Here is a 16,791-nt window from a genome sequence, read left to right as displayed (position 1 = left end):
CACACGGCGGGATGAAGGAGGAATGGTTTGACGGGGCACCAAGGCATTCAAGCTCTCATTGAGCTCAGTGTTAAGCAAGGAAACGGAGGAGTTTAGTGTGTCAGCTAGAAAAGCCTGCGAGAAAGTAAGGAGGTTTATGGATGCTACAGCTTCACTAGTATCAAGGTGTTTCCAAGACCGACCAATGCGTACGCAAGAGCCCCGGGTAGACACTCGATCGATGTTATATTTAATGTCGATTACGTCATGACCGGATAAAAAAGGCATAGAACGCTGGCTATATCGAAGGACTCGAGACTCATCACTTACTATACAAAAATCAAGCCAAGTATGAGAACTGTTGGTGTGATGAGTAGCTGAGTAAGGGACTAAATAGAAGGAGGTAGCATTAAAAATACGCTGAAGGTACAAACTACCTGCAGATTGGGTTAGGAGGTCTGAATTAAAGTCTCCCATAATAATTCTATGTTGGTAATCTTGGCACAAACCATAGAAATCACTTTTAGGAACTAAGTTAAAAGCTATTTTCGGAGAGCGGTATATTACCCCTATAAGTAATTTGCTATTGCTCGGAAGAGTGACTTCTGCATAGAGGTATTCAACCTGCGCACGATACCCAGAAGAAGCAGACGACTTCAGAAAAGTAAGACCCGTCGAAAGGGCATCTTTTATATACATGCAGACACCACCCCCACGAACCTCATTACGATCATACCTAAGAAGAGAATATCCATCAAGCCTAACAACGTGACTATCAATAAAAGGCTTTAAGCCAAGCTTCAGAAACCATGGTAATATCATAGTCATGGTGCATAAAGAAATCACAAAATTCAGTAAAATGTGCAGTAAGCGATTGCGCATTAACATGGCAAACCATTAATTCACTTATACGGATAGTCCCATCATGAGGTGCGAGCGAAAAGGTCAGCGGAGGACGAGGATGTCAATTAATGTAGCTATATCAGATAATGAGTTGATAGACACCGGACGAGAAGAATCATTTTTTCTAATCTTAATGACACTGCCGTCATCAATCCATGGAAACTTATACAGTAATTTGCGTGAGGCCTCAATGATAGCAGTGAAAAGTTTATGCCTTTCCACAGACAGCTGTCGATTAATATAAATAGGAGAGCTGGGAAAATTACTGTCCAAGGTGGATGCCTCTAAAGGAGTAGAACTCTTAGCTGCAAGGAAAGCGGAGCTAATCGACGGAGAGCCGAATTCAACTACGAGAGTGCTGGGACGTTCAGTGTTCTCAGCCCGAAGCCGACGGAGACGCTTAATGTCAGAATGTTCGAGACTGACCTTGAGATTCCTGGACAATTTCAGTAAAAGCTCCACATCCGCAATAATCTCATGTACAGGAATGCCAGAGAATCTCAAATGCGTAAGAGATTGCTGAAACTCCATACGCATAAGTCGAGTGGATAAATCAGCAACTGCCTCACTATAGTTAGAGTTTGTAGGCGGGTTGTTCTCAATTGATGATACCCTTGCACGCAGTTCAGCCAAATCAGTCTCATTCTTGGCCACACGCTCCGATATATCATTCATGCGAGACAGAAGTAACTGAATGTTGTTGTTTATGGTGTCAATGTGGTTTAATTTATCCATCATGGGCATCATGGAGTCGATCCTAGTATTTACCCTATTACTGAGGGTATTAATGAGAACAGCGAAGGAGCTGTTGTCTACAGAAACATCAGCAGGTTCAGTGGGCACTTTGGACATAGACTTCTTCTTCAACAGCTGCGAATTCGAGGCGCCAGCAGATTTCTTGCACACCGGACAGTTAACGTTAGGCAGCGGGTCAGCATCAGATGATGCAAGTTGTTGTCTGACACACTGTCCATGATAACCATGAGCACCCACATTACAAAACCGAGTAATATCTTCGGTTTTGATGAAACGGTTACAAACACCACAGCTAATGATTGCATAATGTACATATTCGGTTCAGAACTGGATTATAACAGCAGATGTCAAACAGAAATAACCTATACCGGCATTAGCAGTCGGCCGTGGCTAGTTCAGTAATTAACAACACAGGTGTCCCAGCGTCCGTAATAGAGTACAGGCACGCAGCTATGTAGAGGTCGTAGCCAATGGTTGATAACAACAATACGGCGGAGTAGTCTGATAATAGAACAGGTCTTCTCCCCCCAAGAGTTAAGATGTCCCAATAATTAGATGGAGGTTAGAATCAAATCCAATACTTCATTGCCAGATTCCAGGTTTAATACTCGAAGACTTTGTTGAGTAAATATCGCAAAATAAAGCAAGAGATCTCACAACGTAAATCTGCAATAACATGCCCATGTAGGGCAATAACAGATAGCAGTATCGTGTTGCAAAGTAAGAGCAAAAATAGTGATAAGTAGGTCTACTTTTTTTTTATTATTTTCCTAGGCGCCCTTTCAGGGTTCGCCTATTTTTTTCGTACATTAATCTTACAATTATCATTATACTTAACCTATTTCATATATTTACATTTTTATCCTATTCCTACTCCTCTCCCTTTTCTCTTTCCTCCTTCATCCACACTTCTCCTGATTCTATACAATCTTCTTCTATCATTATAGAGAGAGAGAGAGAGAGAGAGAGAGAGAGAGCTGCTCATTCATCCACCCACTCCTTCATCCATCCTCATACATCCTTCCACTCACCTCCGCTTCCGGTTTATCCTCTCATTCCCCCTCACATCCAATTCCCTCTCCACCCAGTATCCTTCTTACGTTCTCCTCTACCCCTTCCTAACCTTCTACTCTCCCTCCACACCTCTCTAACACATGCTCCCACCACTCTTCCTCCCATCCACATATTCTACATCTCCTCTCTTCCCCTTTCCCCCAATACTTCCTTTCTCCCATTTCACTACCTAGTCTATACCTAGCTATCCTCCTCAATTCCCCTTCCTTCCTCTTTTCTCTCAAATATCCCGGCACCCCTTCCTGCATTGTACCACCTATTGTACCTCGATAACTCTATCCTTTTCCTACTTTCCTCACTCTCCTCCCTCCTATTCTCCTCCTCTACCTCTTTCCATATTTTCTCTCTCCTCCTTTTTATTCCACCCTTCTCCTCCTCCCTTTCTCCCTCTCCCTTATACAAATCTCTTCCTTTCTTCCTCCCATCTCGATCTTTTCCCTCCCTTTCTCTCTCTCTCTCTCTCTTCTATCTCCATCAAACATTCCCTAGCCCATCTTTTTTTAATGTATCTATATACAGTGTGTTGTACACTTAAATAGTGAAAATTCCAATCAATTCAATAAACGTGTTCATAATTAAAAATGCACTAAATTCTAGAGAAAAAAGCTATACACATTCATAAATCAGCTGAGTTACGCAAAACTATTAAACTTTTAACAGTAACGGAGTGATTCAAACTAAGAGTCAAGTCCAATTGCAGATTTGCAGCATTATCCTCACTATCGCTCCATCATTATTATCAAAGCTATTTAATAAATAACTGTGAATCAAATAAAGCATTAGAAGACGGCAAGAGAAAGATAGAAAGAAACAAACAAACAAAGAGAAAGAGAAAAGATAAGGGACACAGCTGAGTCGGTTAAGACATGATTACAGAAATCATTTCAGTAATCTTAAATGTTTTATTATTTATAAAAATTGGTGATAAAGTCAGATTTCTTGGGTTTTGCTACCCCAAATTAAAAAAAACTGTCAAAAAAAGTTGAGTAGTTCCTGAGAAATTGCAATTTGAAGATTGACAAAGCGCGCCCAGCGCGCGACTATTACTATTATATAGCGTTTCTCCTCCGCTAGCGCTCAATTTCCTACCATTCGACCGTTTTTACGCCCTCGATTGTTTAGCGTTAGCTTTAGGAATATTTTTCTCATGCTTGCAAAGATTTTATCAAAAAACTGAAATGCATTTTTTGTAGCACATATAGTCGGCTATCAAAATCTTATTTTAAAATTAATATACCAATTATGGTAACGCTACGGATCAGCCACAAAAACGCACTCTTGAAAGTTTCATTCGCAATTGTGGGGAAATTAAACGTTTAACAGAGTCTGCTTTTCTTCGATGTAAAGAATATCTCATTTTCTATTTAACTTTACAAGGTCAATTGTATACCTTATAAAATGTGCGGACTTACGATTTTTTTAAAATCACTGAATATTCGAGTTGTTCTAATTTTTCTCCGCTCTTCATTATCACATGAAGACGTTCAAAGTCTTATTTTCTAGATATTTTCTTCTCCTATATTTTATTTGGTGTGGTCATTAAGATTGCTACATTAGTTTACGAGTAATAAGCAAAAGATGGAAAGATACGATTTTTACACATTAAATTGTTTATAACAAAGTTCCTGAGAAAAATCTTGAGTGAAAACATATACCTATTAATCTAGGCATCATTATCTAGTTAACTATGCTAATCGCTACCTGTAAATATTTTTGTCATGTAAAATATTCTATTGATTGGCCTATTTAATTAAGAGGCATAGTAGTTGGAAATCTGAAGGTGTAGCAGAAGCTTACGTCGAGGAATTAATTATAATAATAAAAAATAAAATAGAACACCTGTTAACTTCAGTAATAAAAGTGCAGTCGAATCAAGCTGAGCAGCAAATATTAAACAAAGATAACACGTGAACATGTTTGAGATCCTATCGATTGGTTCTACAAGTTCAGTAAATAATTTAATAATAAACGAGGCAAAAATACATGTTTGAGGAATTCAACCAAATTATTGTTTCGCTGGCTGGAATATGAGGAGGTTGGGTAAATAAACTGACTGCTGAAGGTTCATCTGACCTTAACCATTTTTATTGTGCGGTCCTTACTTACGCCTAAAAAAAACCCTGTCAATTAGGGAAAAAAAGCAACTAACCTTAATACTATGATTAGTATAAACCACTAAGTTGTCGCAACTACGTATACAATCCTGGAGATCTCTTGACCCCGGCAAATCAATACAATAACCCTTTGGGTTTTCTCCCAAATAATGTCCTGGTAGGTGACTCTCTACACCTCCGGCAAAGTGTCCCTTCCTTAGGTGTGCACACCACGCAAACTTTTCATTCCCATTCAACAAAAAAAGCAAACTTAATCGGTACGCATGCAATCTATCCTTCCTCTCCGAGGTCTACTCTCCCAGTGACCTCCCCACTCTTCACTCACTTCCAACTCACTCCCCACCCTTCCGCCCATTTCCTCAGGTCTGGAACGGGCTCGTTTGACCGCCAAATTCAAAATACGTGCAATACTTAACAATACATAAGCAATCAACTCCATTTTCAATTGTTTTGAATAATTCAACGAATTGATCTATCATTTTTAACTAGGAATTGAAAACATTGAAATATGTACTTTGAAATTTCAATGAAACTACGGTCTTTTCATTGGGGGGCTCATCCCCCTTCAAACCCCTTTGTTGTTTTCTTCATCGCGTACATTTTAATTATCTTTATACTTAACTATTATCACATTCGCACTGTTTGCTAAATACAGCAAACTTTTATGCACTGGTCATAAAAAGTATCGTGTGTTACTCGGGTAAAAAATTAACGATTGCACTCATGCTGTCAGCTTTACACTCGATTCCAATCGCCTAACATTTTTCTTTGTAACACAATGTACTATTAAGCAGCAGCAGACTCTCTATGTATTTATAAATTAACATTTCAACTTAAATTTTGTTTCTCCTAGTCAATACTTTGCACCAACTGGAAGTCGATACAATTTAGGACGTATACCAATAGGAGGATGCGATTTTTCGATTAGAGGTTATACATATGATGATATTGAAGGGGATACTTCATTGCTGCATTTTGCACTTGCAGAAGAAGATTACAAATTTAAAATACCGTTTATTCAAAAAGCTTTATTAATTAATAAAGACTTGAAGTTATTCGCAGCAGCATGGACGGCTCCACCATGGATGAAAACCAATGACAACTTCTACGGATTTGGTATATTAATATTAATCGTTCTTAAAATATTGAATGCTATAAAGTGCTTTCTTATGTATTTATATTTTTTTTATCTCTAATTTGACAGGTTTCTTAAAGGAAGAGTATTACCAAACATTCGCAAATTACCTTCTGAAATTTTTGGAAGAATACTGTAAAAACGGTATCAATTTATGGGCAATTTCGACGGGCAATGAACCATCGAATTCATTCATTCCAGTTACTAATATAAGTACAATGGCTTGGATGCCACATAATGTCGGAAAATGGGTCGTTGAAAACTTAGGTCCAACATTAGCTTCTTCGAAATTCAATGCAACATTAATTTTAGCATTAGATGATCAAAGATTTATGCTACCTTGGTATATCAATTTGTTATTTGAAAATACTAAAGCCATGAACTATATTGATGGAATAGCTATACACTTCTATTACGATAAAATAATATCGCCTAAAGCAATGGAACGTACACATAATAAATATCCAAACAAATTTCTTATTATAACAGAAGCTTGTGCTGGTACATATATTTAAACATCAAATTGCAATATAATACAAGGTGTACCATAAAGGATGATTAAATCGCAAGCTCTACGAAAAAGATTCCATATTGATAAAAAAGACCTTTCTAAATGTTGTTATTATTGTAAATATTTTCCGGGTTACCCAACAGTATGTTTAGGTAGGGAAACTGCGTAAATTACTGTGCAGGTTGGTAAGTATTAAGGGGAATCTGTATATCGACATTACAGAGCGAAATCTTGCGCCAAACGAAACGGCCTCATTTCTTAACCGATTTTAACGTTTATACACATTTTTGGAAACGCCAGAAGATTATCTAGCGATCTTCGTTAGCTGATTTTTTAAGTTTCACTTTTCAAAAATTTTTTTTTTAGTTTTTCATTTTTTAAAAAATTTGCCAACGAAGATCGCTAGATAATCTTCTGGCATTTTCAAAAAGGTGTATAAACGTGAAAATCGGTTAAGAAATGAGGCTGTTTCGTTTAGCGCAAGATTAGACTAATTTGTTGAAATATACGCAGAGCCGACAATAACAAAGGCAACGCTGGAACCTAGCTTACCCCCCCCCCCCACTGGAGCAGCGAAGGGGGAGGTAAGCTAGGTTCCAGCGTTCCCTTTGTTATTTCGGCTCTGCGTATATTTCAACAAATTAGTCAAATCTTGCGCCAAACGAAACAGCCTCATTTCTTAACCGATTTTCACGTTTATATACCTTTTTGAAAACGCCAGAAGATTATCTAGCAATCTTCGTTGGCAGATTTTTCAAAAAATGAAAAACGTATAAAAAAATTAAAAAAGTGGAATTTAAAAATCGGCTAACGAAGATCGCTAGATAATTTTCTGGCGTTTCCAAACGGGTGAATAAACGTTCAAATCGGTTAAGAAATGAGGCCGTTTCGTTTGGCGCAAGATTTCGCTCTGTAATGTCGATATACAGATTCCCCTTAACACTATTTAAAGTAATTAAATAGATTTATAGATATAATAGTAATGCTAAAAAACATTTAAATAGTTTCTGATATTATTAATACTTCTTAAGTTATATAACAATCCGTATTGTTACAAGCTTGTTAGGTAAATATATTACAAAAATTAATACGTAACCCATTAAGGGAATCTGTCGCGTTCAAATATTTTGACTTCCAAGCACCTTTTAGAAATTTGGAAGTATTAACTTTTTGTAGTGACTATACTTATTTGATGAGATTTACTCTTAGACGGTAAAGGGCCTGATTAAAAAAAAAGGAAAATAAAAAATAATAACTATTATATTTTACTCTGAGAAAAAAATGAAGAAATTTATTAAAAAAGTAAGCCTTTGTGACAATGGGCTAGAGTTTAATAAATAATTTGAAACAAAATCATGCTAATATTCTTAAAACTGTAAAATGCTTTTATTTAAAACCAATTCAGTTAAACGAAGAACAGATTTGAATCTGCTTTACTAACGCAAATGCATAGTAATATGTTACACAAGGATGGACGTATTAGTTCCATGAGACTCTTAGGGCCATCCATCTTCTCCCCGCTACTACCAGAGCCTAAATACAACAACAAATCTCGTTTACTAATATTCCTATAGGTGTGTATTTCTAGCCTAACAGTGCAATTATGATTTATTTTTACCCGAAAAAAAAAGATTTGATCAAACCTATAACACTAACCCAATTCTTCATGAAGTAACGAATTTGTACATATATTTTTGTATCATAATTAAACACTATAAGTCCAAAAAAATTGGATAAATCTGTACATATGTACGAATCTCAGCGTACTTTGTCGACAACTTCTGTATGTTGATCGGCACTATCCTAATAACACACAACTGCAAATGACAGACTTTATAGTAAACTATAGAATTTAAGAGTCGATTTGAAGAAGTAAGCTTAACTCAATTTGCACTTAACGGGATCCCTCACGCCTACTTTACCGACAGTTCAAGTCAATCAACAATTAGTTTAACAAAAGTCAAATGCGAAGCAAATTGAAAAAACGGGCGTCTTTATGACAAGGTGCCAGTTCTAAAGAGTCAATGGAGCTTAAAAAACTCAAATCAGATGAAGAATAACGCTGTACCATTGTTCCGCGTTCTTGAAGTGGAAATAACCAAAAGTGACCCCTCTTCAAAAACGCGGAACAATGATACAGTTATTTTTCATCCGATTTGAGTTTTTTTAAACTCGATTGACTCGTTAGAACTGGCACCTTGTCATAAAGACGCCCGTTTTTTTCAATTTGCTTCACATTTGACTTTTATTAAATTAATTGTTTATTGACTTGAACTGTCGGTAAAGTAGGCGTGAGGGATCCCGTTAAATTGGTATAATTCCCATTGCATTAAATAAACCACAAAGTCAGACTTGAACTAAAGTGGTATAGCTCGTGTCACGAACTTGCTTAATAATATTAACAATTACCTAGGTATGTGATAATTTATACACACTTTAGGTCTAAACATATTGTTGTATAATACGGAAAATATTAACAATATTAAAAATATGTATAGATTTTTTTTTTAGAATTATCCTATTTTATTAGAGTTTGCAACTTCAACATGCTTTACGGGATAATCTGTAAAATTCAAAAGGAATTTAATATAAAAATTGATTTTATATAATCATGATTACAGGAGATAAACCATGGAATAAACCAAAAGTAGCGTTGGGCTCTTGGGATAGAGGTGAATTGTTTTTCTTGGATATCTTGCAGGTATTTTTTAATAGCTATATCAATTTTTAGGCCACTGCGTAACTTTATTTAAAACATTAAGATATAATCAAAAATATAATGATTGTATTAACAACGAAGAATATGATTTACAGAATATTAACTACTGGGCCACTGGCTGGGTTGATTGGAATCTTGTTTTGGATCAACAAGGTGGTCCAAACTGGATTCAAAACTATGTGGATGCCTCTATTATCATAAACCCTGAAAATGATGAATTCTATAAACAACCAATGTATTATGCAATTAAGCATTATAGTAGATTCATTGATAGGGGTTCAAAACGAATAAAAATAAATGGCCCTATCATATCTTATATTAAATATACAGCATTCCTTACAACAGATAACAAAGTAGTTGTCATATTGTATAATCAGTAAGTAACATTATTTAATTATAATATATAAAGGGTGTCTAATTTAAATCTATCATTCCATATAAATTTACGGGGAGCGATCGCAAAAAATTTTTGTGATTAACGGGATCCCTCACGCCTACTTTATCGACAGTTCAAGTCAATAAACAATTAGTTTAATATAATTCAAATGCGAAGCAAATTGAACAATCGGGCATTTGTTGGACAATGTGCCAGTCCTAACGAGTCAAACGAACTTAAAAACACTCAAATTAGTTGAAAAATAACGCAGTACCATTGTGCTGCATTCTTAAAGAGAAGTTACTTTTGGTTATTTCCACTTCAAGAACGCGGGACAGTGGTACAGCGTTATTTTTCAACTAATTTGAGTGATTTTAAGCTCGATTGACTCGTTAGAATTGGCACCTTGTCATAAAGAAGCCCGTTTTTGCAATTTGCTTCGCTTTTGACTTTTATTAAACGAATTGTTTATTGACTTGTACTGTCGGTAAAGTACGCGTGAGGGATCCCGTTAAAAGTTGTATGGCTTAGAAAAAACAAAATAGCATTGTTAATTTGAACTTGAAAAGTTATGTCAAAGTTACTCCAATCATCACAAGTAGTATTCCTTTTTTAGCTACATATTCTTATAGCTAAATTGAAATAATTTCCAAAACGTAACATTATTTAATCATTTTATCCAGTCAATCACTAAACAAATATTTTGATTTCAAATGCAGACAATTGTGCGTTTAGCTATAGCGGCATTTACGATTATCAAAAGACACGATAGTGCCTCGACGGCAAGTACATAAAAGTAGGTATAAACGTGTCTATACCGCCGTCGAGGCACTACTCTCTTATACAGCAAGTTTGGCCGTCTCAATTATCAAATCGTTTTAGCTCTGTGAATAATCCATTGTCATCGTTTAAGTAAAGATTTTCTTAAAATGGGTTTGAAAAAGCTTTCATTTGAGCCCAAGAACATGAAAATCGGTTCTCGCAATCCAGAGATATCATACTCTGTTATCTATATATATGCCGAAATAACATTTTTCTCCTTCCTTATCTCTTTTTCCAGCCAAAATGTATGTCTCGGGCTGAAGTTGGCCGCTAAGGAAAGTGACGTCATTTTCACATCACTTCCAACAAACTATACTCGCAACGACGAAACTATATATAGTTATGAACTGGCAAATAAATCGTTGTAATCGATTTAACTAATCCGGCGACTTGTTAACTGTCAATAGTAATGTAAGGTTATGTATATTTAATGCAGTGGGAATGTTCATTGTTATGTTAGTGAATGTGTTTAATTTTTAAAATGAAAAATAAATTCGAATAATAATGACATAAGAAGTCGACAATTATTAGATAAACTAAGTAAACCATTATATTTTACAATACAGGATGTAGTATACTTTGTGGGGGGTATTTCTTTTTCAGATTAAATTAAGACAGAATATTTTCATTTTCATTGTTGAGGATAGAGCTGACTGGATTAAATAAGATTAATATTTACAACTCTGTGAGGAAATTCGAAAAATCGCGCTTGTACTATAGAGTGGTAGTGGAGTGGGGCGGTCTAGCAAGACACAACTTGACTACCTCTTACGGTGGAGGGGAGAAGCTAGACCACTCTCTCTCGTATTCGGTGACGATGTTGGTGGGCTGACGTACTATGATGGAACGTTGGCTGGTTTTGATTATTGTGTGTGATCTTATTAAAAAATAAAGTCTTAGAAACTGTGAACATTAGTTAGTCAATAATCTTACCAGTTTATCTTTATATCTTACAACTCTGTGTCAATGAGAACTATACTTTCAACATTAATATGCATCGGTCATTATCAGGAGGATATTAATTGAAAGAAATTGTTAAGGTATTTAATATTCATATGCTCGACTTCCAGGTGTAGAAATCATTAATAAAATTTAAGCTTAACTTTTTCTTTTTTTTAAACTGATATGGATTTCAATTGTTTGATAGGTTATATGATATATGCGAACAAATATTTCAGATTAAATTATTCTAATGCTTGTTTGGGAAATATGAAGCATTCCGATGAACCTTCATTTACATTGAGTAAAAGTTGACTAGTGTTTGGATTTAAGCTAATTATACGATAATAGATGTTTACAAAAGATGCAGAGACACCCAAATATTACAGATCTTTAGTCTCAAGGAAGTTAGGTCACCAAGCAATAAAAAATGGAGATGAGGCAACATAAAATGCTGGTAAGTAACTGAGATGTTTCATATTCCTTCAAATATTTATTTTCTTTGAAAATTGAGTTGGTAAAATGATGAATTTGATTTTAGGTTTACTCGTAGTGTTGTTATTTAGTATTTTAACGTCACTGTACAAGTCTATTATAGCAAACAGTAATACTTGTGCATTGACTTAAATATATTTGGTACAATTGAATTAAAAATCCTAGGAGGAAGGTTCGCACACATACTGACTATTGAAGTTCAATAAAAAATTAGGCTTTTCTTTCCTACATTCTGATGCTTGAAACAGGCAAAGATGACAGCATTGAAAGATTGGCAAAGTAAGAATAAGCCAATATTCAGAAAAACGTCGTCTATTGCTCAGCCATAATTTAAGGATGAGATTCATTGGACGAAATTCTGTAAAAATGAGTTAATAACTGCTGATTGTTTGCCTCTGTTACCTATGAAAGTATTCAAGATGAGAGGCAGTATACTGGTCATTGGTATGGATGAAAAAATGCATCTTTATTCTCAATTGAAACTCAGTCCAAAAATTAATTGTTTCGACTCCATTTTGCAGCACAAGAAATCCAACCAGTTTGAAGTGTGTAAAAATTTACGAAACGAACATTTGAGGACTTTGGCACAGGAAATGTTATAAGGACGACTCGCCAATGTATCTCCCATGTCACTTTTGTCAAGAGTTAGCAGCATAAACGTGACAATGATTGGTATTAAAAAGAAACGGCGTATGCAAAACGACAAGGCCAACTCTGATTACATGCTTGATTGTAGCTTATTTGAAGCTTTACAAATTGCTTGTCCAGTCTTGCCCCTGTATCACGTCAAGCAGCTGATGAAGTTACTGAAGTTTGGCAAAGTTAGATGTTGGTAAAAAGTCAAATGTTGATAAACCAAAAATGTAAATTAATTAAAACATACATTTTACTTCATTATTTTTATATGTTGAAAGTATGTTTATTGATTATGAAAAATTAAATCAAACATTTATTATAGTGATACTGAAAACATTAAAAAACTAGCCTGAGCATTAATTATGAAGTTCATTTATGCAAAATACATTTAAAATATCAATAAATTCAATGTTTTGACTGTGATATTTTTTCAATATTAATATATGTTTTTTATTAGTTAAGCGCTGCTGTTTCAAAAAATGAGAAGGGTGGAAATTTTCTTTAAATTCTGTAGAAATTAAAAAAAGAATTTAATTTTTTAAATATTATACTCTTACAAAACGTTATGAAATCCCACAAAAAACAGACTTCGCCTGTAAAAAAAGGCGGCAAGTACATAAACCATCTAGCATAAATAATATAGTAAAATTATCCAATTAAAAAAAGTAGTGAAATCCAAATATTAGGCAAGTATATTTTTTCACCTTAGCAAAAGTTAAACTTTCGAAAATAAAAGGAACAAAAAAGTTACTTGCCGGGTCCGAAATATCCATGTACAGTAGTGGGAAATTGAATCATCTGTGAGATTCAGCTATAGCCTAGTATAGCAAATTTCATGTTAAAATACAGAGTGAAGTTAGCCGAACCACATACGATTTTATTTCTCACTGTGCATGGACATTTTATACCCGGCAAGTAACTTTTTTGTTCCTTTTTTTTCGAAAGTTTAACTTTTGCTAAGGTGAAAAAATATACTTGCCTAATATTTGGATTTCACTACTTTTTTTAATTGGATAGTTTTACTATATTATTTATGCTAGATGGTTTATGTACTTGCCGCCTTTTTTTACAGTCGAAGTCTGTTTTTTGTGGGATTTCATAACGTTTTGTAAGGGTATAATATTTAAAAAATTAAATTATTCTTCTAATTTCTATAGAATTCAAAGAAAATGTCCACCCTTCTCATTTTTTGAAATAGCAGCGCTTAACTAATTAAAACATATATTAATATTGAAAAAATATCACAGTCAACACATTGAATTTATTGATATTTTTAATGTATTTTGCATAAATGAACTTCATAATTAATGCTCAGGCTAGTTTTTTAATGTTTTCAGTTTCACTATAATAAAAGTTTAATTAAATTTTTCATAATCAATAAACCTACTTTCAACATATAAAAATAATGAAGTAAAATATATGTTTTAATTAATTTACATTTTTAGTTTATCAACATTTGACTTTTTACCAACATCTAAATTTGCCAAATTTCAGTAACTCCTTCAACTGCTTGAGGTGATTCAGGGGCAAGACTGGGCAAGAAATTTGTAAAGCATCAAAAAGCTAAAATGAAGCACATACAGGGTGTTTTTCTAACGGCGGCATATAGGAGATTCGTGTTAGTTGACTATAGCGCTCAAGATGATGGTATCTGAGAGCGCTGAATGGTCAATATCATGAAGTGCAAACATGAAATGGTACGTAACCAATAGATGAATACGAAAAATGAGATCCATTCGCCATTTTGAAGTAGAGAAGTATTTACATGCTAGATGTAGCAGAGATGAAGCGGGAGATTGCTCATGCCGTGTCCCGAAGCAATCCTTGCCGGTAGGCGGCGCTTCGATCCCATCGTTTAGCTTCCAGATGACTATGCCCTCGCGCCATCTATCGAAGATGATGCGAAACAACACGGCAGAGATTCGAATAGGGTAAAACAGATCTACATAAGATAATTTTATAATTTAAGAAAATATATTTATTTTAGCGTAGAAAGATACACGAAAATAGCATTAATTTGTTAACAAACAAAATTAATAAAATTATTATACATATACACTACATTATTATTACAATATTCTTCTTAACGGGATCCCTCAAGCCCTCTGTAGCCAACATTACGGAACGAAAAACGAGGGAGAATTGTCCAGCGCTATTTTTCAACCGATTTCAATGTTTTTGGGCTTGTTGGAATCGTTAGGACTCGCCTTTCGTCATAAATAAAGCCGTATTTTCCAAAAAACGTGAAAAAAATAAAATTATTTAAAAATTCGCATTAATATTATTTAAACGCAAAACAAATCGAAAAATCGAGCTTCTTTATGACGAGGTGCCAGACCTAACGATTCCAACAAGCCCAAAAACATTGAAATCGGTTGAGAAATAGAGCCGTACCATTGTCCCACGTTTTTGAGGTGGATGAAAAGCAAAAATTTTTAGGAAGAAAGCTAGGCTTCCACCCCTCTCGCGGCTCACGCTAACGTGTTCCCCCACTCCAGCATCGAAACTTACTGCGAAGCTTTCCTCATATTTACGCTATTCCCCTATCTGTAGCTATACACATATAAATACCGCTAAAATAATGTTGAGAACATTTCATTTCGCCGATATAATGAAATTGCTCAAAATGCAATTATCATTTTGAAATAAAATTGTAGAAAAATAGATTTCGTAATGCTTGAAATATAGGGCATACGGCGAAACGCGGGACAATGCTACAGTTGTATTTTTCAACAGAATTTGATGAGACTAGTAATAATTAAAGCCATTCTTCATGTAGATTGTCCTAAAGAGCTCGCATTTTCGATAAAGCTTATAGTTTTTCAGCTATGAACGTTTGAAGTTGCACGGCGCACAAATACATATTTCTTCTCTCGCGTAGATCAGCTGTTGCGCACGTCCATCTTCAATCGTTCATAACTTGAAAACTATAGGCTTTATCGAAAATGCGAGCTCTTTAGGACAATCTACATGAAGAACGGCTTTAGTTATGACTAGTCTCATGAAATTCTATTGAGAAATACGCCTGTACCATTGTCCCGCGTTTTGCCGGAATTTCAGGTCTTCAAGCGTCACTGACTCGTTCATTCTGCTATTTATTCCGAGCAATGTAAAAATGCACCAACAACTTGGGTAGCATCATTGAATAGAGCGTGAAAAGGGGAGACGCTTTTATGATATTTTCATAATTTTGCAACGCTTCTTTTGGTCATTATAATGCAAACTGTAACAAGATGCGTACTCGGAGTAAATAAAGTTGTCTTCCCCTCTCCCCTCTGCAGCTTGTTGCCTTGTCCAGCGTAAGTAAACCAGCATAGTAGGCCTACATACATACAGGTGTGACTGTGTTAGTGACTCGTGGAGTGTACTGTAAACAAACACACATAGCGTTTAGCATGTATGTACGTGGGTCTTATTTTCAATCGCGAAATTGCCCTTCTAAATTTATTGCATTGCACCTTCTACGACAAGCTTCATAAGATTAAGAAATACTCATAGCAGCATGTACATTATCGAGAGCTTCTAATGTAATTTCTCAATGTGCAATCGTACTTTTATTTGTTCCGAAATAAATAGCAGAATGAACGAGTCAGTGACGCTTGAAGACCTGAAATTCCGGCAAAACGCGGGACAATGGTACAGGCGTATTTCTCAATAGAATTTCATGAGACTAGTCATAACTAAAGCCGTTCTTCATGTAGATTGTCCTAAAGAGCTCGCATTTTCGATAAAGCCTATAGTTTTCAAGTTATGAACGATTGAAGATGGACGTGCGCAACAGCTGATCTACGCGAGAGAAGAAATATGTATTTGTGCGCCGTGCAACTTCAAACGTTCATAGCTGAAAAACTATAAGCTTTATCGAAAATGCGAGCTCTTTAGGACAATCTACATGAAGAATGGCTTTAATTATTACTAGTCTCATCAAATTCTGTTGAAAAATACAACTGTAGCATTGTCCCGCGTTTCGCCGTATGCCCTATATTTCAAGCATTACGAAATCTATTTTTCTACAATTTTATTTCAAAATGATAATTGCATTTTGAGCAATTTCATTATATCGGCGAAATGAAATGTTCTCAACATTATTTTAGCGGTATTTATATGTGTATAGCTACAGATAGGGGAATAGCGTAAATATGAGGAAAGCTTCGCAGTAAGTTTCGATGCTGGAGTGGGGGAACACGTTAGCGTGAGCCGCGAGAGGGGTGGAAGCCTAGCTTTCTTCCTAAAAATTTTTGCTTTTCATCCACCTCAAAAACGTGGGACAATGGTACGGCTCTATTTCTCAACCGATTTCAATGTTTTTGGGCTTGTTGGAATCGTTAGGTC

At 35.3% G+C, this 16,791-nt stretch overlaps 2 protein-coding genes across 4 annotated transcripts in view; one reads left to right on the top strand and one right to left on the bottom strand.

Annotated features, from left to right (window-relative positions):
* LOC136777994 (lysosomal acid glucosylceramidase-like) overlaps positions 1 to 16,791 on the top strand; it is a 232,896-nt gene that overhangs the window by 187,099 nt on the left and 29,006 nt on the right. For 2 of the 3 annotated variants that reach the window (XM_066734584.1, XM_066734587.1), the window contains 5 exons: positions 5,680 to 5,942; positions 6,031 to 6,462; positions 9,094 to 9,173; positions 9,287 to 9,567; positions 10,628 to 10,809. In XM_066734584.1, the coding sequence (XP_066590681.1) occupies positions 5,680 to 5,942; positions 6,031 to 6,462; positions 9,094 to 9,173; positions 9,287 to 9,567; positions 10,628 to 10,757 (1,186 nt within the window). In that variant the 3' untranslated portion in view covers positions 10,758 to 10,809. Of the gene's footprint in view, positions 1 to 5,679; positions 5,943 to 6,030; positions 6,463 to 9,093; positions 9,174 to 9,286; positions 9,568 to 10,627; positions 10,810 to 16,791 lie in introns of those variants that run through there. The other variant, XM_066734585.1, reaches the window with a different exon arrangement.
* The window catches only part of mRpS30 (mitochondrial ribosomal protein S30), a 55,235-nt gene continuing 47,698 nt past the window's right edge, over positions 9,255 to 16,791 (bottom strand). The window contains exon 5 of the mRNA XM_066734582.1: positions 9,255 to 9,395. The gene's annotated coding sequence lies outside the window, so the exon portion shown is untranslated. The remainder of the gene's footprint in view (positions 9,396 to 16,791) is intronic.

This window comes from Prorops nasuta, unplaced genomic scaffold (genome assembly GCF_024137725.1).
Source record: "Prorops nasuta isolate Cenicafe-Biocafe unplaced genomic scaffold, Cenicafe_Pnas_1.2 PNAS00013, whole genome shotgun sequence".
NCBI classification, from domain to species: Eukaryota; Metazoa; Arthropoda; class Insecta; order Hymenoptera; family Bethylidae; genus Prorops; species Prorops nasuta.
Note: the sequence above shows the minus strand (reverse complement) of the source record. Positions and strands in the feature narration are given on the sequence as shown.